General features: G+C 54.0%; 1 protein-coding gene across 7 annotated transcripts; it reads right to left on the bottom strand.

Moving 5' to 3' along the window:
• Window positions 1-1,806: 1,806 nt before the first annotated feature.
• Window positions 1,807-14,192, bottom strand: GFI1B (growth factor independent 1B transcriptional repressor). 7 transcript variants are annotated; one of them, XM_085000329.1, is made up of 8 exons: window positions 14,084-14,192; window positions 13,503-13,858; window positions 6,636-6,755; window positions 6,046-6,183; window positions 5,363-5,634; window positions 4,671-4,808; window positions 3,446-3,710; window positions 1,807-2,621 (listed from the first exon to the last, which is right to left on the bottom strand). In XM_085000329.1, the coding sequence occupies exons 3-8, from the start codon at window positions 6,733-6,735 to the stop codon at window positions 2,443-2,445; spliced, it is 1,092 nt and encodes a 363-aa protein (XP_084856455.1). In that variant the 5' UTR covers window positions 6,736-6,755; window positions 13,503-13,858; window positions 14,084-14,192; the 3' UTR covers window positions 1,807-2,442. The 7 variants fall into 7 exon arrangements, with proteins under 7 accessions (XP_084856455.1, XP_084856489.1, XP_084856447.1 ...); XM_085000363.1 differs by having other exon boundaries at window positions 3,446-3,611; XM_085000321.1 differs by lacking the exon at window positions 13,503-13,858.
• Window positions 14,193-27,775: the final 13,583 nt, after the last annotated feature.

Raw genomic sequence — 27,775 nt, 5'->3', positions numbered from 1 at the left:
GCTTTGGTGGCTCTCGTGGGTTGGTCGCCAGAGGCTGCCTTCCTTTGTCTCCAAGAGCAGGGCCTGCAGGACAGGATCCGAAAGTCTGTGGAGACCCGACTACCCTTCTATGCAAATCCCGAAGCTCCACCCCACCCTCTGTACACCTGGCAGGTCTGTTCAGGGGAATTCTTGCTAAAGTGGACAGGAAAAGCCTCTGGAATGAAGTATAGCCTGGGCTTCCTGCCCGGCCAAACCCAGAGCCTGAGAGTCAAGGGCTTCTCCATTTCCCTAACGGCTTCCAAACCCTACGGATTCACAGGAGGAGAGGAGGCGTCTGCAGGTGTCACTGGGGAGAAACGAGAAGAAGACTTGATCAGAGATCCTGATCCCAGCTCTGCACTTGCCCACTGTGTGACCTTGAGCAAGACGGCTGACCTCTCTGAGCCTCAGTTGCCTGTTCTGAAAAATGCGATGATGACACCTCCTTTGCAGGAGGCTGGGGGCGGTTAGAGACGACGTATGGAAACCCTGGACCCAGCTCAGAACCCAGAAGGGACTCACTCAGAAGCATCCGTTGCTGTGGGCCAGGCACAGGCTTGGTGCTGAGGGCTAGAGCCCAGAGCGGAGAGTTACCCACAGATAAGTGCCAGCCCAGGTCCAGTGGGTCCTGATCTGTAAACGAGGAGCCCCAGGAGCTCAGTGCTTAGAAGCAGGAGACCTTCTGGCTGAATGATGAAGGCAGGCTTCCTGGAGGCAGTGGCATTTGAGCAGGCCTGGTAGGATGGGCAGGACTTCTAGTGGGTACATTCACGGCCTAGCAGTGCTTCCTCTGTACTGGCTCCTGCTCCCTGCTGTGCACGGATAGCCTCAGGGGTCCTCCCCTCTGCCCACAAAAGGGGCTGCTACACTTATCATTTAACAGAGGAGGAGGCTCAAGCTGGAGTCACACGGCTAGTGAGGGGTGGCCTGGGGCTTAACTCAATCACCTCTGCAGGATCCCTTTGTCTCTATAACATTCGCAGCTTGCAGCTTCCGGGGATCAGGACTCGGATATTATCTTGAGGTTCCCAGGCTTGACATCGAATCAGAGCTGTCGCCACCGGCCTACGCCAGAGCCACAGCAACACGGGATCCGAGCCATGTCTGCAACCAACACCACGCTCATGGCAATGCCGGATCCTTAACCCACTGAGCGAGGCCAGGGATCGAACCTGCGTCCTCACGGGCACGATGTCAGATTCTTTTTTTTTTTTTTTTTTTTTTTTTGTTGTTGTTGTTGTTGTTGTTGCTATTTCTTGGGCCGCTCCCTCGGCATATGGAGGTTCCCAGGCTAGGGGTTGAATCGGAGCTGTAGCCACCGGCCTACGCCAGAGCCACAGCAATGCAACCTACACCACAGCTCACGGCAACGCCAGATCGTTAACCCACTGAGCAAGGGCAGGGACCGAACCCGCAACCTCATGGTTCCTAGTCGGATTCGTTAACCACTGCGCCACGACGGGAACTCCACGATGTCAGATTCTTAACCCGCTGAGCCACAATGGGAACTCCTCATTTTGGATTTCCAACCTCCAGATCTGTAAGAGGGCAATTTTGTGTGGCTGGAAGCAGCACGCTTGTAATGAATTCTTTTAGCAGCTGCAGGAAGCCTATACAGCCCGCAGCTGCCTCCACTGGACCCCCTGCCTGAGGTCTCGCTGGTCTCCCAATGCATCTGTGAGCAACGATGGAAGTTTCCACACTTTTGAAGGCTCCCCGCCATTCCTCCCCAAAGCCCCGGGCACTAGCTTGTACCCAGCAGGTGCTTAATAAATGCTGCTCAAATGTAAGTAAATCTGTATCTTTATTTTTATTTACAGCAGTTGAGATGAACAGGCTTTGACAGCAGTGATGGCTCATTTCCCCGGCCCGGGTCTAACAGCAGAACGGGAACCGCATGGCCTGAGTAGCCATCAGAAGTGGGAGTGGCCAGCACGCTGGCTGAGGCAGTGGGGTGCTAGGCCTCCCACTGGGGCAAGAGATGGCTCTGACCCTCCGTGGCAGCCAGAAAGAGGTCCACTGAAAACCAATCTGACCAGAGCCCAGTGGGCGGCAGGCAGGGGGAGGACTTCTCTGTGGGCTCCAGCTCTGGTCTCTTCTTGTCACCCCTGTCCCCCTGGGGCTCTTCTGGCCCCCTGGGTTCTGTCCCTGGGAAGACACCAAGCTCTTAGACCTATAGACAACATCAGCTCAGAAAAGACCCAACCCAGCTGCCACACTTTGCAGCAAGAGAAATGTTGGGATGTCCAGAGAGGGCAAGTGACCTGCCTGAGGTCACAAAGCACTCTGATGAGTCTCAAAACAAGCTGGAAGAGTCCCGGCCAGTGCTGCCTCCGGGAGCCTGGGTGTGTGAGGCTGGCTTCCCTGCCAGGTGATGTCATGTCAGGGCTGGCTGGCCAGGAGCCGGGAGCAGGGACGGCCTCACTTGAGGTTGTGCTGGCTCTCACGGTGCCGCCGCAGGTCCACCTTGCGCTGGAAGCCCTTGGCGCACAGCTCACAGCTGAAGGGCTTGAAGCCTGTGTGCTTCCGGCTGTGGGTGATGAGGTTGGAGCTCTGGCTGAAGGCCTTCCCGCACACCTGGCACTTGTGGGGCTTCTCACCTGTGGGGGCAGCAGGAATGGGGTCAGGGCTATCTGCACCAGACCTGCCGCCCCCCTGCCCTGCGTGTGTTTTCTAGGACTTTATTATGCTTTATCTCACATTCACTTTAGAAGATAATCAGACAAGGGAGATGAGACGAATACAACGCTGGCCACCCCTCTCCAGGGAATTGCACCGTGCTTAGGGCAGGGATGAGGTCTGTCTTGTTTATCAAGGAGCCCAGCGCCTGACTCAGGGCCCTGCCCAGGAGAGGCACTGGCCAACAGCTGGGGAATGAATGAATGAGGACGTGAGTGGGGAACGCGCAGGAACGAGGGAATGAGTGAATGCAGGAGCCGATGGCCTGTCGGTTTCACATCTACCCACATCATCCATGGGGACATTTGGCTATTTCCTTCTAGTAACTTTCCTGCACATTAAGTAGCATAACGTGTCCAGCTCTTCCTGTTGGAGGGAGTGGGCTCCTTTATGCAAACTGACCCCCTCCCCCATCCCTATCCTAAAGCCTGAACCTTTTTTTTTTTTTCCTTTTGCTTTTTTTTTTAGGGCAGCAGCCATGGCATACGGAGGTTTTCAGGCTAGGGCACTCATCGGAGCTCCAGCTGCCGGCCTACGCCACAGCCACAGCCACACCAGATCCGAGCCGAGTCTGCGACCTACACCCCAGCTCACGGCATCGCTGGATCCTCAACCCATTGAGTGAGGCCAGGGGTCGAACCCGCGTCCTCACGGTTACTCGTTGGACTTGTTTCGCTGTGCCGCAATGGGAACCCCAAGCCCAGACCTTTTAGGAGTGAAGGCGGGGGGCCCTGGGGGGCCTCACCAGTGTGGATGTAGGTGTGCTTCTTCATGTCTGACTTCTGGTGGAAGCGCTTGCCGCAGAACTGGCAGGGGTAGGGCCGCGTGTCCGAGTGGATGAGGAGGTGGGTGGACAGGGTGGACGAGCGCTTGAAGGCCTTGCCGCACATCCGGCACTCGAAGCTGCGCTCCTGCCGGAGGAAACGAGGCCCCGGGGGGTCAGGCGCAGGCGGGGCCTCGCGACCCGGGACTGCCAAGCTGGGCGCAGGACCGGACCCGGCCGGGATCCCCTGAGGAACAGGACACACCGTTGGGGTGGCCTCGAGGACGGGGCCCGGAGGAGCAGGACCCAGACACCCCCCATGCCGGCCCCCCGGGGTGGCGGCGGGGCTGAGAGCCTGAGGGGCCCCCACGGGGCTCGCCCCTTGTGGTTTCCTCAAGGGTCTGAACTGGGGCCCGGTTCTGGCTGCTGCCTCTCACTTGCCCCGCGACCTTGGACCAGCCGTTTACCCTCCCTGGGACTCAGCATCCTCACGTGCGCCTTGGACCAGCCCGAGTAGTGACCTCAAAGGGTCCCAGGGAGGAAGGGGGTGGAGGAGCCAGCAGGCAGCGGGCACGTGTGCGTTGCCACCATCCCTTCCTGCTTGTCCTGGCGGGTATTTTCTATCTACCCGGGCATTCCCAACTCAGGTTGGTTTCAGGTACCGTCTCAGGAATAGGATTCCTTTCTTTCTTTCTTTCTTTCTTTTTTTTTTTTTTTTCAGCCATGCCCAGAGTATGTAGACATTCCCAAGCCAGGGACTGAACCCGTGCCACAGCTGTAACCAGAGCCACAGCAGTGACAGTGCTGGATCCCGAACCCGCTGAGCCACAAGGAACTCCCTGGAACAGGATTCTGAAGACAGCGTTTAGCATCGGGTGAGGCTAAGTGGGACGAGGGGAACACTTAAGTCCGACTCCAAGATGCTAGGAGTCCAGAGCCTCAAAGGTGAGAAACCTGCCCTGACTACCCAGGAGGCGGGTCATTCCTGAGCATCACAGACCAGCTGCCTCGGAAACCCTGCCCGAGCCCAGAGCCTCTTCCAATTGTGCATGAAGCCGACTTGGTCCATCAGGGACTGAAGTGTGTTATGGGCAGGTGCTGGAGACCCAGACTGAGTGAGGGACCCCTGATCTGTCACCCCGGGTCAAGAGGGAGAGCCCAGAGCAGGAGTGGGAATCGGGGGTCCCGTGCTCGGCCAGCTGCCTACCTGGGAGTGGACGTGCGTGTGCTGCTCCAAGCTCACGGCGTGGCCAAAGGTTTTGCCGCAGATGTCACAGGCGAAGGGCCGGGTCCCGCTGTGGGAGCGGCGGACGTGCACTTCAAGCCCATGGGGCGTGGAGAACACCTGAATGCGTGCGGGGGAGGGGGCAGAGCATGAGGCCCCCGGGGACACAGAGAGGGCGACGGGCCGGGGACCCCACCTCTGCGCCCAGCTCATCCACAGAGACTTGGACTGCCAGTTCTCTTGGCATGCGCTGTGTGTCCTGGGCAGGTTCCTTTCCCTCTCTGGGCCTGGCTTTCCTGTCTATGAAATGGAGTAGGGGAGGGAGGTCTGGAAGGCTCCTCTGACCCAATCTAGAGGCTAAATTGCCTGGTGGTTAAGAACTGGGAGTTGGGCAGAGCCATGTTTGAAAGCTGGTTCTGATATCTATTTGCTGTGTGCTCTCGGGGAGGTGACTCGACCTCTCTGAACCTTAGCCCTTTGTCCACTTCCTGGGGTCCATGCACGACAAGGGCTTAGCACAGGGTCAGGGCTCAATGAGCGGTGATGAGGATGAATACTGTGAATCCTTGATCTCACCAGAGCACAGGGAGCACCAGCTAGGAACGCCTGCAGCTGTCGGGGTGATGGAGAGGGGAGGGGATGCCCGAGAGCCCACCCGCACCCCGGCCGCTCACCTTGTTGCACTTGATGCAGTGGTATGCGTCCATGCCAGGGGAGTAGTGGAGGCTGAAGTCCAAGGGTGGCTCGGTGCTGGGCACCAGAGGGCTGCCGTACAGGCTGACAGAGCGCTCCAGGAAGGCAGACTGCATGGTGGAGGGGGCCTGCCGGTAGCTGTGGCCATAGGATGAAGCCAGGGCATCCCAGGAGAAGCTGGGCTTGTAGAATGGGGGTGAGTCGGAAGATGGCGAGTCCCCATCCTGGGGCTGGGACATCACAGTGGGACCCTCTGTGGAGGATAGGACATATTCCTGGTGGTGACATTAAAAATAGGGCACCCACTCTCCACCACCCTCCACCTCATGCTGAGGCCTTTGGTGTGGAGCCCAAATTATTTACGGGGGGGAGGGTCTGGGTCCCCGGGGTGGGTCCCAGCTTTTCAGTCCAGAATCATGGCCCCTGCAGAGTGCCCACCTCACCCACGGCCTCGGCCTGCTCACTGCTTCCCCCGCCCTACCACCCCGAAGCTCTCCTGGGGGAATGAGCTCCCCATCCTGGAGGGATCCAACTGGAAGCTCGAGTGCTCAGACTGTCCATCCTCCCTGACCCCACAACGTCAAGGGGTCTTGCTTCCTTGAGCTCGTCCACCCTCCAGTCCCTGGCACTGGCTGGGGGATGGCTGGGGGTCCCGGGTGGGTACCTGGGGCCAAGGCCATCTTGGTCAATCTCTGGTCCAGCTCCAGCTCTGGCTCCTGTTTGAGGCCAGTCCAGTCCAGGCACTGGTTTGGGAACAGGGTGCTGAGGACAGGGCTGTTGCTCAGGACCTGGTCCCTGGCCACTGCGGGGAGACAAGACCGTCAGAGCCTAGAGCAGCAGCACTGGGATGTTTGGAGGGAGGTGGGTAGGAAGGGACCAGAGAGAGACCTGCTGCTGCTGCCCACCACCCCCCCGGCTGCTCACACGCAGGGGCTCTGCCCAGGATGGTGGGAGCAGGGTGGAGGCCAGGAGGAGACTCCCCTCCCTGCCCCAGGAGAGCTCGTGGACCAGTCTCCGTTTTCCCAAGCATCCAACCTCCGCTCTAGATCAGCCCTAAGAGCAGGAGCCACAGGTCAGCTCTCGAGGACCCGCTCCCACCAGGATGCTCCCATCATCCCTCGCGGTGAGCAGAGATGGGTGCATTCACTCATTCATTCCCCTGAGCTTCTCCTCACTACAGACAGGGAAGGGTAGGCTGCAGCGGCGTCCCCGTCACGTGGGGGAGGCGGAAGGCTCCTCTGGGCTCTGACTCACCAGGGCCAAGGGCGGGAGGCCAGAGCGGCTCATCCTCCTGGTCGCGGGGCTGGTGGTAGGTATGAGCCTTCTTGCTCTTCACCAGGAAGGAGCGCGGCATAGTCAGCGGGAGGCCCACGCCTGTTGGGGGGGGGGGGCACATGGGAGAAAGGTTAGGAGGGACAGGGGACAACGCTCCTCTGTATTTTAGGGCTCCTCCTAAAATCAGAACCCACTCTCCTGGGTTGACTAGTGTTCCCCCAAAGTTCGTGTCCACCGGGAAGCTGCAAATGTGACTTTATTTGGTAATAGAGTCTTCGTAGATGCCATCAAGATGCGGTCACGCTGGGTTTGGAGAAACCCTAAAGTCCAATGTGACTCGTGTCCTTGTAAGAACAGGGAGGGAGTTCCCGTCGTGGCGCAGTGGTTAACGAATCTGACTAGGAACCATAAGGTTGCGGGTTCGATCCCTGGCCCCCATCAGTGGGTTAAGGATCTGGTGTTGCTGCAAGCTGTGGCGTAGGTCGCAGATGCGGCTCCAATTCGACCCCTAGCCTGGGAACCCATGTGCTGCAGATGTGGCCATAAAAACAAAAAAATTTTAAAAAGAGGGAAATTTGGACAGACAGACACAGAGAGATACCGGCAGAGACTGGAGAGATGCAGCTACAAGCCAAGGGTTGCTGGCAACCACGAGGGGAGTGGCCTGAAACAGTCTCTCTCGGGACCTCCGGAAGGAGCTGGCTTTGCTGACACCTTGACCTTGGATAGCTAGACTCCAGAACTCTGAAAGACTATGCCCCTGTCGTGTTAAGTCACCTAGTTTGTGGTATTTTGTTACAGCAGCTACAAAGCCTAATGTCTGTCGCTATACTCTTTTTTTTTTCTTGGGCTGCCCCTGCGGCATATGGAGGTTCCCAGGCTAGGGGTCTAATCAGAGCTGTAGCCACCTGCCTAGGCCAGAGCCACAGCAACAGGGAATCCCCAAGCCACGTCTGCGACTCACACCACAGCTCACGGCAACGCCAGATCCTTAACCCACTGAGCGAGGCCAGGGATCGAACCCTCAATCTCACGGTTCCTAGTCGGCTTCACTAACCACTGAGCCACGACGGGAACTCCTCTGTCACTATACTCTTGTTAGGAAACTGATGCACCCACTTCTAGAAAATCCCCATCAGCCTGTCCCCACTGTGTGCCCTAGGAGCAGAGAAGGAAGGGCGGGGGAATCTCCATTTGTGACACACTGTGAACCCTGCACCCAGAAAGCTGCAGCTTCAGACCCTGTGGGGTCTGCAATCAGAGGCCTTGGAAAGCTGTGGTCTGAGCTCAGATTTTGGAGTTAAATGCTCATTGTTTAGAATCTCAGCTCACCTGCTGTGCAATTCAAGGCAGATGCTTAACCTCTCTGGACCTACACCCTTTTTTCTTTTTTCTTTCCTTTTTTTTTTTTTTTTATGGCCACACCTGTAGCATATGTTAGTTCCTGGGCTAGGAGTCGAATCGGAGCTGCAGCTGTGGTCTACACCACAGCCACAGAAATATCAGATCCAGGCTGCCTCTGCAACCAACACTGAAGCTTGTGGCAGTGCCAGATCCTTAACCCACTGAGTGAGGCCAGGGATCGAACCCGCATTCTCACAGACACCATGACAGGTTCATAAGCCAAGGAGCCACAATAGAAACTCCTCCCTTTTTTGTAAGGTGGGACATCCAGGCTTGTGGTGCTGGCGGGCGCATCGAACGTGCTCAGCGCTTATCCGAGTGGGGCCTGGCTGGTGGGCTGCAATGAGGGGGCGAGTTTGCCTCAATGGCAAATCCACGAGATCATGCAAGTTAGGTGCTGATGCAGCCAGAGCAGGGTGGCACTTTGTCCCCAGCCCTAGCCTAGAGTCTTGTCCTCAGAGAGGAAGAGGCCTTTCCTCTCTTGGTGTGGGAGGAGGGGATAGTTGGGGGTCGGGGGGCGGGGCTCAAGGCCCCAGAAGACCCCACTGGAAGCCTGAGGTCATTTTGTGCACATGGAGGAAGAGGCCAAGGTCCGCCAAATCCTCGGACAGAGCGCTGGGCCGCCCATCCCAGGCCTGTCCCTGAACCCATGGTTCAGGAGGTGGGAGGGTGGCAGAGCCAGGCCAGCCTGACCACCTGGTACCCCTGGCTTCCAGTGAGAGCCCTCTGGGCAGAGAGCATCTGTCCCCCCCCCCCCCCATTCCCTAAAGGTTTCCCATCCCTGCGCCCAGCCAGGAGGCTCGCCGGAGGGCGCCCGGGAGAGACCCCCTCCCCACCCGACCAGGGCCCAGGCAGAAGCTCAGTGGAAAACTCAGCTCTGCTGGTTTCAGTCCCCAGGCCTCAGAAGAGAGGTCCGCCTCCGGGCCAGCCCAACCAGCAGGCAGGGCTGCAGGGCGATAGGGCCAGGCGCGGGAAAGGGATCTCGGCTGCTCTGAACAGCAGATAAGGCAGTAAGCCACAGAGTGGGCTGGGAGGGGGCAGATTAGAGGGGCTTGGAGCTCTGCCTTAAGAGCAGCCCTGGGGAGCCAGCCTGTTCCCAGGGGGATGACCCAGAACAGGCAGAAGAGGTCCCCCAGCTGTGCCCAGGCCTGCCTGCCCCTCTGGGGGGCATCTGGAGTTTGGGCTGTGGTCCCTCTGCCCGGCGGGGTCCCGCCAGGCCCAGCCCTCCTCAGGGTAGGCCTCAGGGTCCAGACCTGCTAAGTGGGATCACAAACCAGCAACAAGCCTGAGAAGGGCCTGGCGTGGTGCAAGAGCAGCGGGAGCGCCGAGAGGGTGGCGGTGCTCAGCCCACAGAGGCGAGGCTTTGGGAAGGAGGTGCCGCCTGGGTCCTGTCCTGCCTGGTCCCAGCCCCGGCGCCTGGCCTAAGGCCGGCCTGCTCTGACCAGGAGCCAGACATGCTCCCGCACCTCCCCTCTGGGCTCTGAAAGGAGGGGGTGGGACTTGAAGGCCTCTGGGGGCCCATGGAGCTGTCAGATTTTGACTCTGAAGGCTCGGCCGGCCTGCCATCCTTCCCAGGCTTGTGGGGCAGCCCATCGTGGCCTTATCTCCCAGAGACACGTCTTCCTCCTCCGCCCTCCCCCAGGCTCCCCACACCCCCTTCCTTCCCCCTTCTGACTCTTGGCTTCTGAGGAGCCCCCGAGGAGGCCAGACCCTCGGCAGAGCAGGAAGAGACCCCCATTCTCTGGGGGAGGGCTGGGGGCTCGGTTCCCCTTGCCTTTGGTTCTAGGGGGCCCCCAGGACAGTGGTCTGTCTTTTCATCCAAAGATGATTATTTTTAAAGCTTAGTATTTATCAGTAAATCAGCTAGAACCAGAGGTAGGTATTAAAGCCGCTGAGCTAGAACATCAGGAAACATTCTTGCAACCTGAATCTGCAAAACCCTAGCTCCGTTAATTCTGACCTGTGAGCTTTGGGGCAATCACCCCATTTTACAGAGGAGGAACTGAGGCTCGGAGAAGGGCTCTCCATCCCAGGGCAGAGCGAGGCAGAGATGGACCTGGTCGCCTGCTCCCCGGGCCTCGGTGCTCCTGACGGTCAGACCGCGGGGTGGGCACTTGCTCAGGGCAGAGGGAACTGACAAACTAAGCAGGAACCCAGGACAGCGTAGAGCTCCCCGCATGCACTGTCATTAAACCTGACACCCTGAAATTCCCGCTGTGGCACAAAGGGATCAGCGGCGTCTTGGGAGCTCTGAGACGCAGGTTCAATCCCCGGCCCAGCACAGTAGGTTAAGGATCCGGTGTTGCCACAGCTGCCACTTAGGTGGAAACTGCAGCTTGGATCTGACCCCGGCCCGGGAACTCCATATGCCGCAGAGCAGCCAAAAAAACCCCTGATCCCCACTGAGTCAAACGAAGCAGTGTCCAACTTCCCGAGTCACGGGGTAAGGGGGTGGGCACGGAGTCTGAGAGGCAAGCGGCTTGTCCTGGGCCTTACAGCAGAGCTGGGCCCTGTGCTCCTGCCCTGCTCGGATCTGACTCCTGGCCCGGTGCTCTGCTCATCTGATGAAAGAGCGCCTGCCTGGGGTAGGGACGCGGGCGTGATGGCCGGGCAAGATGATGGGAAATCAAATTCCTCAGCTCTGTGGTCTTTTCCAGGGCCCAGCTGGCCCCGCCTGGGTTCCTGAGGCGTTTGGGGTGGAGAGGCAGGCAAGGGAACAGGTGTCTTTTAGGAGGATCTCCGAGGGACCACGAGGAGATCCTGAACCAGAGCGAACTGGAAACTGGGGCGACAACACAACCATGGCACTTGTGTGGTTCAGAAGTACTTACACGGGGGACAAGGGGGTCCCCGTTTCCAGGGTTCCCCCGATGGGAGAAGATTTCTCGGGGCCACTCTAGCGACCCCCGGCCCCATCTCCTCCCGCCGCCTCCCGAGACGGTTCTCTCCGGGAAGCCTGGCAAAGTGACAGCAGCACAACCAACCCCACGGCTGAGCCTTCAAGCTCACCGTGGGGGCCAAAGGCACCCAAAAAGAACTTCCTTTTGACCCCTGGGAGCTGAGTGGGAAAAAAAAAGAAAAACAGGAACCAATCACCTATCCTGTAGTTAATTAACAACCACGCCGTTTTGATTCACACGAACCTGTTCTGAGAAAGAGCTGAGAGCAGAGATTGTGAAAGAAGCCCAAGATTTCTTCATAAAACAGAGGCCTTGATGGTATCGGGCCTCCGGAAAGAGCCCCACTGTTAAGATCGCTTCAAAAACCCCCAATCCCGATAGAGGGTCCTCTGACCCTGAGCCAGAATCTCGGCCAGGGCTTCTGAAGGGGGGCCACGCTGCACCCCAGCTTCCAGATGGACTCAGAGCAGCAGACCTGTGGTTCTGGGGCAAGGAGGCGAGTCCCATGGGCCTGAGTCGGATCCTGTGACCTTGAGCTCGACCGTGTCAGCCACCAACCTGAGGCTTGGTTTTCCTATCTCTCAAAAGGAACGGTTGGACTTCAAGATTTCTAAACTTCCCTTTTGCTCTAAAATCCCATGCCGGGGTTCGTTGGCTTTTAAGCGCGGGACGGACCCACCTTGACCATGAAACTCATCGCTCGGGCTTCCGTTTTTGGAAGGGTTGGGTAAGACTCCGTTGTTTCTCAGTGTCTGCTACAGAGGACAATGGGACTTCCTTTATGTTTAAAGACATGCCTCAAGGGGAAATAAACAAAGACGAAAGACACCCTTTCCCTGTAGGAGTCGGGGGAAGTGAGCCCAGGTTGTGCTATGGGCCCCCCGCAGAGAGCGGTCATTATTTAATCTGAAATTTGGAAGGATTTCTCAGATGCCTCCTCCTCAGTTCAGGGAAGGCCACATCAAACGTGGGGGAGTCCACCCCCAGATGTGCAGCCCAAAGAACCGAAAGCAGGCACCTGACCCGACCTGACACACTCCTGTTCACAGCAGCGTTATTCACCACAGCCAAAAGGTGGAAACCGCCCAACCGCCTGTCACTCAATCAAAAGCATTAACCAAATGTCCTACAGACAGAGTGATGGAAGCGTATTCAGTCCTCAAAAGGCAAGCGATCCTGACACACGCAGTAAGATGGATAGACACTGATGACGTTATCTCGTGTGAAATTAAACCAGATACTGGAGTTCCCATCATGGCACAGCGGAAACAAATCCGACGAGGAACCATGAGGTTGCCGGTTCGATCCCTGGCCTCGCTCAGTGGGTTAAGGATCGGGTGTTGCCGTGAGCTGTGGTGTGGGTCGCAGATACAGCTCAGATCTGCTGTGGCTGTGGCTCTGGTGTAGGCCGGCGGCTACAGCTCTGATTAGACCCCTAGCCTGGGAACCCCCATATGCCATGGGTGCGGCCCTCAAAAGAGGAAAGACAAAAAAGAAAGGAAGAAAGAAACCAGATAGCAAAGGACAAATCCTGCATGATTCCATTTAAGTGAGTTACCCAGAGATCAAATTCAAGGGGAGAAAGTTGGATGGTGGGGGCCGGGGGTGGGGGGAGGAAGGAACAGGGAATGATGGTTTACTGGTGACAAAGTTTCAGTCGTTTGCAAATGAAAGCCGTTGTGTACACGGACAGTGGTGTGGGAGCACAACAGTGTGAACACACAGAATGCCTCTGAACCGTCCACTTAAACAGGGTAAAATGGTCAATTTCATACGGTGGGTATTTCACCTCAATAAAAGCAAGAAGGAGGGAAAAACATTTCCGGAGCATCTCTGAATTAGAGGCTCAAACAGCTCGCATTGGTTAGGACGCCTGGAAACAAGGGAACGAAAACCGCCCTCTAGGTCTTGAGTGACTCCATCAATCAAACCTAACCCAGGTATAGCTCTCCGTGGTCCCCAAGCTGGGAAGCTGAAGGACCAAGCCCTCAGTCTGGGTTGGAAGAAACCACACATCCGCATACCTTCTTATCCCAAGAGCCCCTCCTGCACCACCTCTGAGGAGGAGTAACTTGCCCCCTGACGAAGGCTGGACCCTTTTACCCACTGCCCGCTAAGAAACAGGCAGCCACGTGAGCCCAGCTGGGCAGAGGCAGTCCAGCTGGCTTCTCCCAGATCCACATCCAGAGACTGCGAATTAATGTGCACCCCACCTAAGGTTATCTCGTGAAAATGGCAGCCTTTCTCCCCAGAAAAATGTGGGCACATACCCACGGTGATTCTGTGGACTGCTCGTCTTAACAGGCCCTACTATGTGTATATATGTATGTATGTACTGGCTGCGTCTGCAGCATGTGGAAGTTCCTGGGCCAGGGATCGAACCTGAGCTGCTGCAGTGACAGTGTGGGATCCTTAGCCTGCTGCACCACAAGGGAACTCCAATACCCTTCTTCTGAGCAAGCACCTCTCCCCAGTCGCCCAGACTCTAACTTGGCTTGTTCTTCAAGATCAGGTAAAAGAGGGTGAGTTTCTACCTCCCCACCTCTAGTTCCTGGCGCTGGGAGATGCACCCCTCAAGAGGCTCCAGATGAGAAGAGCCCGACTCTCCCAGTGTCCCTGGAGTTTGGTGAAGGTGGCCTGGGGCTGCGGGTCCTGAAGCCGGCACTTCCTTCAGAGTCCTCTACCCCTTCTCTTATTTCACAGCCAAAGAGAGGCTCAGAGTGCCCTGGGGACAGGGCCAACCTGTGCCTGAAGGCGGGTACCAACTCAGACACCTCCACGTGGGTCCTGCATGGGCTGCCCAGGCCCCTGGGAGAGCTGTGAGATGGGCACGGTATCGTGCAGGCAGTGGGCATCTGTGAGCCTGGAATCGAGTCTTGAAAGGATGTTCTTGCAGAGCTGGTGGAAGGAACAGGGGCTCTCGGCATCTCAGATAAGACTGTCTCCTTACCACCTCTTCTCTCCCGAGCCCCAGGGCTGAAAGCCACCTCCCGCAAAAGAGACATTTCCAGCCCACCTTAATCCTCCCAGGATTGCTAAAGGGACTAGGTAACCCGCTGGGAAACCAACTAAGTCAGATATGCAAATTTTAAAAGGAGAGGTAGGGGCCTCCGAAGCACTCACCTGTCTGAGCTCGGCGCCTCCTGTCCCGCGGTGGGAACCTCACTGCCTTCCTCTGGGGAATCGGAGCCACCCGGCAAACTTCGTGACTCTCTGCACAAATAGATACTTCTCCTTTTTTTTTTTTTTCTCCTCTCTCTCTCTCTTTTTTTTTTTTTTTCCTCTTCTGTTCCCCTCCCTGATTTTCAATCTGATTATTTGTGTCAAAATCTGGCGGTGAAGGAACAGCCAATAGAGAGAGAGCGAGAGCGCTGGGCTGTATTTGCTTATCAAAGCTCTCGGCGACTCAAGACGCTTCATTCTCTTCTCTCCCTCCGCGCCCGCGCCCGGAGCGGCGCTTTCTCTCCAGAACTTTTTAACAGCATGTGCATTTAAAAAGTAATGGCTAAATTATTAAATCGAAAAAGTTAAAGTCAAAATAAAACTTTAATTTATAAACCTTATTTTGTACAGAGAACTCACAAGTTAGTCTCTTTCTTTCACTTTCTTTTCTCCCCCCCCCACCCCTTTTTTTGGTCCTTTTTTTTAGGGCTGCACCTGCGGCATATGGAGGTTCCCAGGCTAGGGGTCCAATCGGAGCTACAGCTGTCGGCCTTGACCACAGCCACGGCAACGCGGGATCCGAGCCGCATCTCTGACTTACACCACAGCTCACTGCAACGCCGAATCCTTGACTCGCTGAGCGAGGCCAGGGATTGAACCCGCAACCCCATGGTTCCTAGTCGGATTCGTTTCCGTTGCGCAACGGCAAGAACTCCCTTTTTCTTTCCTTCCTTCTTTCTCTTCTTTCCTTTTTTTCTTTTTCTTCTCCCCCCGCCCCCGGCACCCCTTTCCTTTCCCTTGCCTTCTTTCCGTTTTTCTCCCTTTCTTCCTTTCCTCCCCTTCACCCTGGAAGCTCAAGCGCTCCCGGAGAAAGCCCTCACCTGTGCTATTAAAGGCCGCTTTTGTATTTAGAGTGGCCTTTCTTGTCCTTGCAGAGGTTGCCGTTGAGGGGAGGAAAAAAAAAAAAAAAGCAAAAAGTCAAATTCACGCGTCCCCAGACTTGGCCCCAGAACGGGTGAGGAGCAGCGGGTGTGGTTTTGAACGCGGGTGCTTCCCGCTGTACCTCCACCGCCCAGGTTCGGGGCAGGATGCGCTTGGGTCCCAGGCCCGCGTGTGTCGCCATCTGGTGGCCGCGGAGGAGCCATGGGAGGCCGAGGGTGGGGGTGGGGGCCAGGTGTCCCCACCTAGGAGGGATGGGCGTGGGAAGCTGGGACTGCCGGTCCGGATATTTCATCCTGTCGGGCACGGAGCCCCACCCCAAGCCCCCAGCCCCGACCCCCCACCTCCTCCTTCCTCTTCGGCCCCTCCAGCCTCCTTGGGCTTCCGGGCCGCCTGATGTATTTCAGGAGGTTTTGCATACGGGGAGCACTCACAAAACAGCACTGTTAGGCTGATTTGCATGCTCTGCCAGCCCAGCGCTGGAGAGATTAGGTTTCCCGCAAAAAGAAAACAAGTTTGGCGACAGGAAGCCCCAACATAACTGAAGTCCAAGGTCCGACGCGGAGAGCAAGTGGGGGGAGGTTCGGGAGACCCCACTGCTGTTGGGCGGGAGGCGGAGTCCCACCCATCTAGGCGGTGCTCCTGGGGCCGAGGGTCCCAACCGGGGGCCAAACGCAGGAGACAGTCTCTGTCTTCCTGACGGAGAGGGACTAGTGGAAACACCTGCAGCCTTCTTTGGGTGCTGCACTTGGCCCACAGGCAACTGGAACGGTTTGTCATTATGCAGAAAACTTGACTAATAAGTCAAGGGCGTAAAGAAAAATTAAAAATAATTGGAAAGTGGTTACATTAGAAAAGAAAAATCAAAAGTAATTCAAGGGCTTGTCCCTTAACTTGAATGTCCACCCCCTTTTTGTGTGTGTGTGTGATTTTTAGGGCCGCATCTGCCACCTATGGAGGTTCCAGGCTAGGGGTCTAATCAGAGCTACAGCTGCCAGCCGTATAGAGACCAGAGCCATAGCAACGCCAGCTCCAAGCAGTGTCTGCAACCTACACCACAGCTCACAGCAACGCCAGACCCTTGATCTGCTGAGCAAGGCCAGGGATTGAACCTGCAACCTCATGGTTGCTAGTTGGATTCATTTCCACTGCGCCATGACAGGAACGCCAAATGTCCCCCTTTCTTCTGGCCTTGCCTGTGGCATGTGGAAGTTCCCTGGCCAGGGATTGAACCTGAGCCACAGCGGCGACCCGAGCTGCTGCAGTGACAACCTGTTGGATCCTTAACCTGCTGTACCACAGCGGGAACTCCTCACATTCTCACTTTATTACACACACACACACACACACACACACACTCACACACGTTTTGCTATCATCAATCAGCAGGCCCTTTTTTCCCAGTGAATGTTACTTTATTTCAGTCCCTCCTAAATTCTTTTTTTTTTTTTTTTTGTCTTTGTTGTTGTTGTCGTTGCTATTTCTTGGGCTGCTCCCGCGGCATATGGAGGTTCCCAGGCTAGGGGTTGAATCGGAGCTGTAGCCACCGGCCTACGCCAGAGCCACAGCAACTCGGGATCCGAGCCGAGTCTGCAACCTACACCACAGGTCACGGCAACGCCGGATCGCTAACCCACTGAGCAAGGGCAGGGACCGAACCCGCAACCTCATGGTTCCTAGTCGGATTCGTTAACCACTGCGCCACGACGGGAACTCCAAATTCTTTTTTTTTTTTTAACATGTTAAATGGTTTCACAGTTTTGTGTGGCTTACCTTATCAGCCACCTCCCCCATTCAGGGCATTTAGTTATTTGTGGTATTTTCTAGCTGCTGTATCGGACCCAGAGAATTCAGCTGCTGTCCTAAGATGTAATCCCACTTAGGGGCCTCATCTTCCCCATTAAGTAAGTAATCAGCTCAGGGTCTCCCTTTGCAGACCAGGATCCCAGGCTGTGAGTAAAGGCAGGTCTTGGGAGTTCCCCAATGGGCTAGTGGTTAAGGACCTGGTGTTGTCACTGCTGTGATGCAGGTTTCATCCTTCCCCTGGGAACTTTGGCATGCTGAGGTTGTGGCAAAAAAAAAAAAAAAAAAAAAAGGCAGGCATTCCCTGGAGCCATGAAGGATCCTCTCTATGGGAGAGCAGTGTCCAGGCCCCCAGCCCCAGGCACATCAGTTGAAGCCTGGGGTGGGAGGGAGGAGGGTACACACAGCCTCACTTAGGTTCTTGCCACCTGAGGTCTCCCTGCCTCCGGACCCTCTCCAGGGCTGCCTGTGAGGGCCAACACCATTCCCCGTGGTAGGCAGCCCTGGAAATGAAGAGCCTTCATTTAACCTCTCCAGAGGGCTAATCATTTCAGCATCCTGGTGCCCATCCATCCATCTATCCATCCACCCACCCATCCATCCAAACATCCATCCACCCACCCATCCACCCCTTCACCCGCCCATCCATTCATCCATCCATTCGAGTAGGTATCTTTCACATGCCAGGTCCCTCCTTCTTCCCCCTTCCCTCCTCCAGCTCAGGCTGCCAGAACAAAACACCACAGACTGGGTGACTCAGCACTGACTTCTCACCAAGGCTGGAAAGTCCAAGCTAAGGTGCAAGCAGATTCTGTCTCTGGTGAGGACAGACTTCCTGGCTTGTAGACGGCCACCTTCTTGCTGAATCCGCACTCGCCAGAGAGAGGGCGAGCTCCGGTCTCTCTTCCTCTTTTCGTGAGGACACTAATCCATCATGGGGGCCCCAACCGCCTGACCTCATGTAAACCTAATTACCTTCCCAAGGCCCTGCCTCCAAATACCATCACATTCATTCATTGGCATAGGAATTTGGGGGGGACACAGTCCATCACACTCCCTTAGCTAATACAGGTTCATTGAGTTCTTGTAGGTACCGATATGGAAGTTTCAAACAAGAACCAGACAGAAGCCCTGGGGGGCTCCTTTTTGGTCTAGCAATTGGGACAGAATACCCTGAAATTTACAATTAGGGGTGATACATGCTGTGATGATTCTATGGTTTGCATGTAAACAAGGAGCATGGGGTGTGGGGAGATGGACCCAGACTTGGAGAGTTGATGAAGGAGGTGCCATCTAAGGTGATGCCAGGCTGAGTTAGGTGCTAGAAGTGAAGGAGGTGCAAAGAGCTGGAGGCAGCGTCTTCCAGGAACTGACAGCAGCTATTTCAGTATGAGTGGAGCGTGGAGGCCGAAGGAAGGGGAGGGAAAGATAGGACGTTCGAGAGATGAGCCTAGAGAGGAAAGAAGAAGCAAGATAGGGAAGATTTCTCCCTGGTTTAAAAATCTTTGATGATTCTCTTTGCCTAACAAAAAAAATCTCAGCTTCAAAGATTAGTAATGTTTTCACAGTGCCAGATGTCTTTCAAATGATGGCACGCTTACAGATGCAAGTTGCAGAAACCCAGTTTAAACTAACAACAACAAGAAAAGGATTACTTCCTGCCACTGAAAATGTCTGCTTCAGGTATGGCTGGATCCAGGTGCTCAAATGATATTGTCTGGATCTCATTCGTTCCTGCCTCAGGACATTTGCCTTTGTTGTTCCCTCTGCTGGGTGGCCCAACCCCAGATCTTCCCATGGATGGGAAGCACTTTCTGCTTCATCAGCCTTGCTCTTCTTGGCATTCATAATTATCTGAAGATACCTTATTGATTTATTTCCTCTTTCTTTATTTTTCGGGCCTGACTGCCCACAAGGAATGTGAGCGCTACAAGAGCAGGGGTCACATCTGGCCTAGCTCACAGCTGCATCTCCAGTGCTTTGAACAGCATAGGGTAGATGTTAATGATGTGTTTACAGGATGAATGAGTGAAGCAATCAATGCATGCGTATCTCTCTTTCCATTTCTCTGCTTCGCTTTCTTCTGTGCTGGCTTTGTCCTGGGCCTGAGATCACCAACATGACCAGCTTTAGTCTATGAGCTTGGAAACTCCAGTGGAAAAAAAGCCCCTTTCTCCATAGTTTCAGTAGGAGGTCTGGGGCTGACTCTGATTGGTCCAGCTCCTCGTCATTCACTATGGCAGGGGAGGGATATAGGTTTCTCATTGGCCAGGGCTGGCAGGCTTTCTGCTAAAACCACGCAAGCGCGGGAAAAGGGTTTGGGGAGGGCAGACCACACAGAGTAAGGCCAGGAAGGTGTTTGTGATTGTAGCTTCCACCTTCTAACCATCTTCTCATTGTCACCTGAACATGCTGTGACCTTTTCTGCTGAAGACTGTCAACTGGAAAAAAAAAAAAAAAAAGCACAACCTAAAATTGGAGAATTACGTTTTTGGGGGGCTTTACTGAGGAATTAAGCCTGGGAGACAGCCCCGCAAATTACTCTGAGGGACTGTTCTGAAGAGGTAAGCGAGAAGCCAGGATACATAGGGGTTTTTGCAAAAAAAACCCCAAAAAACAGGCAAACATCAAAACATTACTCCTAATTGGAGTTCCCATTGTGGCTCATTGGGTTAAGAACCCAACTAGTATCCATGAGGATGCAGATTTGATCCCTGGCTTTGCTCAGTGGGTTCGGGATCTGGCATTGCTGCAAGCTGTGGCAGAGATCGCAGATGCAGCTTGGATCCACTGTGGCTGTGGCTGTGGCGTAGGTCACAGCTGCAGCTGTGATTCAACACTTAGCCTGGGAATTTCCATGTGCCACAGGCGTGGCCCTAAAAAGAAAAGGAAAAAGAAAAAAAGAAGAATATTGCTAATCAAAGAAAAAGTAGACATCTCAAGGTAATGAATTTAGCACTTTTCTATGTACAAAAGATGCAAGACTCTGGGCTTAATGAAATTATTCCTTCTCTAAGCACCTTCACTTTCCAGGGCCAGTCTCCTGCTTCTCTCCATCCTGAATCCACTCAGGGTGCACCCTTGGTGGTGGCTGCAGTGGCTGCTGGCCTGATGGCTACAACATCCTTTGTTTACGGACATGGCAGGTGACATTTTTGTCCACAAGAACAAATTCCAAATCCTGCCTTTGCCCTTCCTGTTCCCCTCTGTCTGGAATGTCCTTTCTCTTCAGTCTCCTCCTCCAGGAAGCCTTCCCAGACTCCTCACAATCCCTGGGATCACCTGTGGTAAAAAGGATGTGACCCACCCATGACAACCTTGGATTCTTATCTCTGTGCATCACGGGCATTCGGCTGCTTCTCAAAGAGACCGGCAGCCTTCTGAGGGTGGGGACCCAGTGGAATCCTGTCTCAGCAGACAACAGACACAGACAGACCTCGGTAACGCTCACCTGGACTGTGCCAGGTGAGTGGCAGGGTTCAGGCTCTGACCCCAGAGCCAGCTGGCATTAGCTGTGTGACCCTGAGTACTTTTAAGGTCTTGGCTCAGAATGGCCACAGAATGCAGAATGCAGCAAACAGGAGCTGTGCTGAGTCCACCTGACCCAGAATCATGCGGGTGGACCTGATGGTCTTTGCCCAGGGTGTTGGGTAGGGACTCCCAGAGGCCAACCCCCTCCTCAGCGCCCCCCTCCCCATCTCCTGGCACAGGAAAAGCACCCATCTCGATCTTGCTGTGACTCAGTCATTCAGGGAGACTGGGGAGCTCTGTCTAAGCCCAGGGCCTCTAGGCAGCTGGGGTGGAGGGAGCTCCACGCTACCTGCCACTTGTGGGTGGCACTCCCTGTGCGCCGACAACCCCAAGACCCAGGAGCCTGGCCCCGTGAGAGGCAGCAATTCACCACCTTGCCACGCGATGGCGCTCACGCCCCTTTTCCTCTAACAAATACCAGCCCCCAATTTATCTGCCTACCTAACCAGTCACCCTATCATCTATCTATCTATCATCCATCTATCATCTATCATTTATTTAATTACTGCTTAAATTACGAGAATGACATATAATCAGAGTAGAAAGAAGAAAATACGTACCTCAGTCCTGATGTGTATTCCTTCAACTTCCCTCCCTCCCACTCCTTCCTTCCCTCCCTCTCTCTCCAGTCTCTCCCACATAGACATGTGTACATATGATGTTTTTCTTTCTTTCTTTCTTTCTTTCTTTTTTGGTCTTTTTGCTATTTCTTGGGCCACTCCCGCGGCATATGGAGGTTCCCAGGCTAGGGGTCTAACTGGAGCTGTAGCTGCCAGCCTACACCACAGCCACAACAACACAGGATCCGAGCCGCGTTTGCGACCTACACCAGAGCTCATGGCCACGCCGGATCCTTAACCCACTGAGCGAGGCCAGGGACCGAACCCGCAACCTCGTGGTTCCTAGACGGATTCGTTAACCACTGAGCCAGGACGGGAACTCCCCGCGTATGATGTTTTTCAATTCAAACAAACTGTTCTTGGTCCTGTACATTGAGTACCACACGGGCAGTATCTCTTTCACCTTCCTGCCTCCAGAAATCAAGATGGGGCCGTGCAGCACTCTGCTGGGCGAGGTTCTGGGGTGTCCTCACTTCACAAGCTGGTGGGTTTGCTTCTGAGGAGCAGGACAGGAAAGAGGGGCTCTGAGAAATTGTGTGGGGAGGCAGGGGCGCTGGCCACAGGCAGAAGGTATGAGAGAGGAGCCCGCCTCCCTACCTGCTGCCTCCAGCATCCCCAGCGGAGATATTAGACAGGGAGCCAGGACCCCGTTTCTGGGCTTAGGAAGTAACCAGACCATCAAATAGCCCATCTGCTCCTTCTACCCTCAGTGACTTCATGAAACCCTCTGGCCGGAAGCCCATGAGGTCTGGAGAAGCAGGATGACGAGAGACCCCCAAATTCAGCCACTGGCGTTTCAGAAGGGGCACTGAAGCTGAGAGACTTGCCAAGGTCACACAGCTTCCAAGAAGCAGAGTCGGCGCTCAGACTCTGGCCTCCTAACTCTTCTTGACAAGCCCATCACAGTGGGGACCATTGTTTTATTGCCTTCCATCTGGAAGACTTACATATGTTTTATACAACATAAATCCCCAGCAGCAATTAACAGAGCGGATAAGGTCTGATTCTCCAGAGCCACTCGGGTGCAGTGGAAACACCATTCTGATGCTCAGATCCGGGGCTGCACCTGGCCTTGACACACACCAGCTGCAGACAACGGGCAGGCCCCCAAGCCACAGACTTTCCATCTCTAAAATAGGACTAAGGAGTTCCCGTTGTGGCTTGGTGGGTTAAGAATCCAACATATTGTCCATGAGGATGTGGGTTCCATCCCTGGCCTCACCCAGTGGGTTAAGGATCTGGCATTGCCACAAGCTGCAGCATAGGTCACAGATGCGACTCAGATCCTGCGTTGCTGTGGCGTAGGCTGGCAGCTGCAGCTCCGATGTGACCCTTAGCCTGGGAACTTCCATGTGCCGCAGGCGCAGCCCTAAATAAATAAATAGGGCAAAGATAAAACTTTCCTTGGAGCTGTAGGTAGCAAATGAGATAATGCATGCAGAATGTTTCCTGAGTGCTAAAAGGCTCTAAACATGCAAGTCATCACTCCTCAGCAGAACCATTCAACAGCTGACTGTGGAACTCTGCCCCTTTCTTTCCTCGGACAGTTCCAGAAGCCTTAGCTGTTGGGGAAACAAGCCCACAGGACGTGTCAGCCTGATTCCTGCCAGGTGGGCTGTGCTAACTGATGTGGCGGGTTGATTATTAATGACACACATGGCACCTGGTTCCTGCACCACAGAGGCCTGGGGACTTCCGCCTGGGCATCCTCTGGATACTCACAGGAAACTCACTCGGAGACTGCAGACCTGGAGAAACGGAGGAAACTTCTGTGAACCTTTATCCAGGCCAGAGAGGGTGCGGGGCCTTTCCAAGCCCCAGCGCACATTTCGCCACCTTGAATCATTGACCAAATGATGGGAAATCCAGAACTGACCCCCAGGGGCCGCTGGCACCGTAGCCCCGTCCACATAGCGATAAGTGGCGGCCTTTGCCCAATCCACCAGGCAAGGACCCCACCTCCTACTTCCCAGGATTTCTCCAGCAACAGCACAGGATCATTAAGCTTACGCTGCATGGATGCAAGCTTGTATTCTTCCCACCAAATGTGTGAGTGTGTGAGTGTGAGAACTTGTGTGTGTGTGTGTGTGAATTTGTGTACGTGGGTTCACTGGACAGCCTGCGGCGGGTGAAACTCTCCCATTGGGTCCTCACCTCCCCGGTCAAGCCCCATCAAGTAGCCCTTGGCGGGGTGGGGGGGATGGCCTTGGTGCCTGGCTAGTTTCAGCAACAGAGGAGTTTGCTGTGGCTCCTGAGTCAGGCGAGGCCCTGTCAGGGGGCTCTGGGCCTGAGGCACGGCGTCAGCATCTCGACTGGGGAAGCGGAGCCTCGAAGGAACCTACAGAGAAGTGAGAGCCCAGGAAAGACGTTTAGGACAAGGCACACATCTCTGCAGAGGACAGGAAATACAAAGGCATCCGGGAAAGAGCAATCGATCTCAGTGCTGATCAGCACAGGAGCGTCCAGCAGGGGGCGCTGTCTCCCAGCCGCCAGGATTTGCGCTCCTTTTACGGCTAATTTGCATGTACCGGCTGCCTTCCGAGGTTTCCAAATTATTATGATATCACTGTCCCCTGTAGGGTGAGCATTTTTCTCTTCCCAATGCTTCTTATCAATCTCAGAGCGTGCCCTGGCCTCGCTCAATGGGTTGAGGATCCAGCGTTGCTGTGTGTTGCCGTGAGCTGTGGTGTAGGTTGCAGACAAAGCTGGGATCCCACATTGCATATACCACAGATGTGGCCCTAAAAAACGAAAAAATTTTAAAAAATTTTAAAAAAAGGACTGGTGTGGAGTTCCCTGGTGGACCTGGCATTGCCACTGCTATAGCACGGGTTTGATCCCTGGCCCCAGAAATTCTGCATGCCGTGGGCATGGCCCAAAAAATTTTTTTAAAGGACAGGTGTAATAAGCTCGTTTGTAAAACAGGGAAGAATCCTTTACAAGCCATGCCACCCAGATCCAGCCATTCCACTCCTGGGTATGAACCTGAGCATTAAAGGAGAGACTCAGAAATACTTATATGCTCATCCTCATAGTAGCTGTACTCACGAGAGCCAAGCAGCAGAGGCTCCCAGTGTCTCCAGATGAACGAATAAATATGGCCTATCCATGCAGTGGAATATTACTCAGCCTTGAAAAGGCAGGTCATTCTGACACACACCACAGCATGGATGAACCTTGAAGGCATGCCGCTGGGTGAAACAAGCCAGTCACGAAGGACAAATACTCTGATCCCACCTACCTGAGGCATCTGGAGATGTCAAAATCACAGAGAATGTAGAAGAGTCATTGCTAGGGAGTGGGGCTGGGGGTGGGGTGACTTACTTAATAGCTCTGGAGTTTCCGTTCTGCAAGATGCAGTCCTGGAGGTGGTTGGGGGTGATGGACACACACAATATGAATGTGCTTTATGCCCTGAACTGTGTCCTGAAAAATGGTTAAGACGGTTGATTTTATGTTAGGCACCTTTTACCCAAGTTAAAACCAACGCGTCCTGCCCAATCCCCCATGTTCACAGACGTGGAGTGGGAGTGAAGCCCAGATCATTCCGTCATCACCATCTCAGATTTCCCTCCACTGCAAAGTCCAATTATTTGTTGATCTTCAAATACTTTTTAAAGGTTTTTTTTTAGAATTTTTTTTTTTTTTAGAATTTTTTCAAGTTTCCATTGGGAAACATTTCAAGCGGGAAAGCGAGTGAAACGAATCTAATGAACCCCTATATATCCACCCCTGTTATTCAATAATAGTTATCACTGGCCAACTGTGCATTATCTCTCTCTATGCATATGTATTTATAAACTATGTTTTGTTTTGATAAAGCATTTTGAAGATATACTGCAGACATCATGAGACTTTACCCATAAATACTTGCACAGATATCTCCTAAAAACAGATATTCTTACACCATCACATACCTACAGTGACCTTATCACCCCTAAGAAAACTGTCAATAATTTCCTAGTATCTAATATTCAGTTCATATTCATGTTTATCGGTGTTTTTTTGTTGTTGTTGTTTTGGGTGTTTGCGTTGCAATTTTCCCCAATTTTCCTCTAGAGCTGCTCTATAGAATTAAGATCAAGTTTCAAGCACTGGATTTGCCCGTGTCTTTAGTCTCCTTTACAATAGAACAGCACCCCACACACCCCCGACTCCTTTCTTTTTGATTTTTTTTTTCCTCCTCCAAGAGCCCAGGTCAGTCTGGTAGAAGGTCCTGCTTTCTGGATTTGTCTCTTTGTTTCCTTGAGGTGACCGTTCCTCCAGCCCCTGTACACGCAAGTTAGGGACAGGGCTTGATCAACTCAGATGAGATGTCTTGGGCACGGTTTCTTCTCCAGAGATGCTGTGGGCTCCACAGAATTGAAAGTACCGAACGTCAGCTTGTTCCACCTTAGTGATGCTAGGTTTGGTCACTGGGTTAAAGAGGCGACAGCCAGCTCTCTCCATCATAAAGGTGAGCAGAGAAGCAATCTGGAGGGTAGGGCTTTGTCATCACGCAAGCATCCTGCTCCCCACAGCCTTCTCCTAACGGATTCAGCTTCTCTTGCTGGTCCTTACCTGAGTCAGTTGATTCATGATGGTGGCAAAATGATGATCTTCCCGATTCCATCATAACTTCTACATTTTTTTTTGTTTTTAATATCTGCACCTGCAGCATACGGACGTTTCCGGGCTAGGGGTTGAATCTGAGCTGCAGCTGCTGGCCTACACCACAGCCATAGCAATGACAAATTTGAGCCGCATCTGTGACCTATACCGAAGCTCACAGCAAGGCGAGATCCTTTAATGCACTGAGAAAGGCCAGGGATCGAACCTGCATCCTCATGGATACTAGTTGGGTTCTTAACCTGCTGAGCCACAGTGGGAACTCCCTCCTTCTACATTTATGATCTGACATTTTTTTCTATGAAGATGGTTGTCCCTCATTAACTGTAGATGAGCCAGAGTTCTTGCAAATATGAGTGTAAATTGATTAATCTTTTCTCTCTCTTTTTTTTTTTTTTGCTTTTTGAGGCCACACCTGTGACATATGGAAGTTGCCAGGCTAGGGGGCAAATCGGAGCTACAGCTGTTGGCCTACACCACAGCCACTGCAACTCCAGATCCAAGCCGCGTCTGTGACCTACACCACAGCTCACGGCAACGCCGGATCCCCGACCCACTGAGCGAGGCCAGGGATGGAACCCGAAACCTCATGGATACTATTGGGATTTGTTCCCACTGCACCACAATAGGGACTCCTGATGGTTTTTTTTATTAAAAGTAAGTCAGTGTAGGAGTGCCCATTGTGGCTCAGTAGAAACGAATCTGACTGGCATCCATGAGGACGCAGGTTCGATCCCTGGCCTCGCTCAGTGGGTTAAGGATCCGGCATTGCCGTGAGCTGTGGTGGAGGTCGCAGAAGTGGTTCAGATCTGGCATTGCTGTGGCTGAGGTGTAGGCCAGCAGCTACAGCTCCGATTCAACCTCTAGCCTGGGAACCTCCATATGCCAAGGGTGCAGCCTTGAAGAGATAAAAGACAAAAAAAAAGTTAAGTCAGGGTAACATTTTTGGAGGTGACGGGTATGTTCAGTGCCTTGGTTGTGGTGATGGCATCACAGGTGTCTGCACTTGTCCGAAGTCATCAAGATGGGACATTAATGTGTGCGAGCTTCCGCATGTCAATCACACCTTCACAAAGCCACATTTTTTCTATGAACAGCCAAAAGCTGTAAGCCCATGCCTACTCTGTGACCCAGCAGTTTTACTCCTAATTGTGTATCCCAAAGAAATTCTCAGCTGGACTCATAAAGGATCAAGGACAGTGAGGTTTATTGCAGGGTTGTTTCCGGTGGCACAATGGGTGTTGTTCCCTGGGAGAGTCGGGGTGGGGGGGGTGTAGGGGGAGGCGTAGGTCAGGGTAGCCTCTGATATGACTGAATAACTGCCCGCAGTTTAACCCACAAGCTGGATGTACACAAAGCCAAGTGCACGGAGCTTCAAAATAGAAAGCCGAGTGGGGGAAGAGGTAAGAAGCAGATTGCCAGCTCTGACACAGTCCATTTACCTAAGTTAAAAATACATGCACTAGGAGTTCCCTGGTGGCCTAGCGGTTAAGGACAGCATCGCTGCTATGGCTTGGGTCACTGCTGTGGCACAGGTTCAATTCCTGGCCCAGGAATCTCTGCATGCTGCAAATGCAGCTCCCCGCCAAATACATGCATATATTTATAGACATATATATGTCCATCCAGGCAGAGTGCTAGACAGGAAGGGGACAATGACAAGACCGGAGAGGCCGCGCTGATGGAGATCCTTGGGGGATTGTGTTGGGAGCCCGGACTCCATCCTGCACGAGATGTGACCTCTGAAGGCAGGGGGCTGCCACACAAAGAGCCAAATGCAAAAGTACCACTCAAATGGATGAACTTATGACACTGAAAGGGACTTTTTTTTTGTCTTTTTAGGGCTGCACCCATGGCATATGGAAGGTCCCAGGTTAGGGGTCGAATAGGAACTGCAGCTGCCGGCCTACACCACAGCCACAGCAATGCTGGATCCGAGCCGCATCTGCTACCTACATCACAGCTCACGGCAACACTGGATCCTTAACTCACTGAGCGAGGCCAGAGATCGAACCTGCATTCTCACGGATACCAGTTGTGTTTGCTACTGCTGAGCCATGACGGGAACTCCAAAAGGGGTATATTTTTGACTAGCGGTGTCCTTCCAAACGACTTCAAATCTCACGGCATCTGGAAGGCCTTTTGTTTGTGA

Source organism: Sus scrofa, chromosome 1 (genome assembly GCF_054392235.1).
Source record: "Sus scrofa isolate SSC_HxYL_T2T_F1_AM1 chromosome 1, Sscrofa_HxYL_maternal_Yorkshire_Landrace_v2.0, whole genome shotgun sequence".
In the NCBI taxonomy this organism is placed as follows: domain Eukaryota; kingdom Metazoa; phylum Chordata; class Mammalia; order Artiodactyla; family Suidae; genus Sus; species Sus scrofa.
This window is presented reverse-complemented; position numbering and strand designations above follow the sequence as displayed.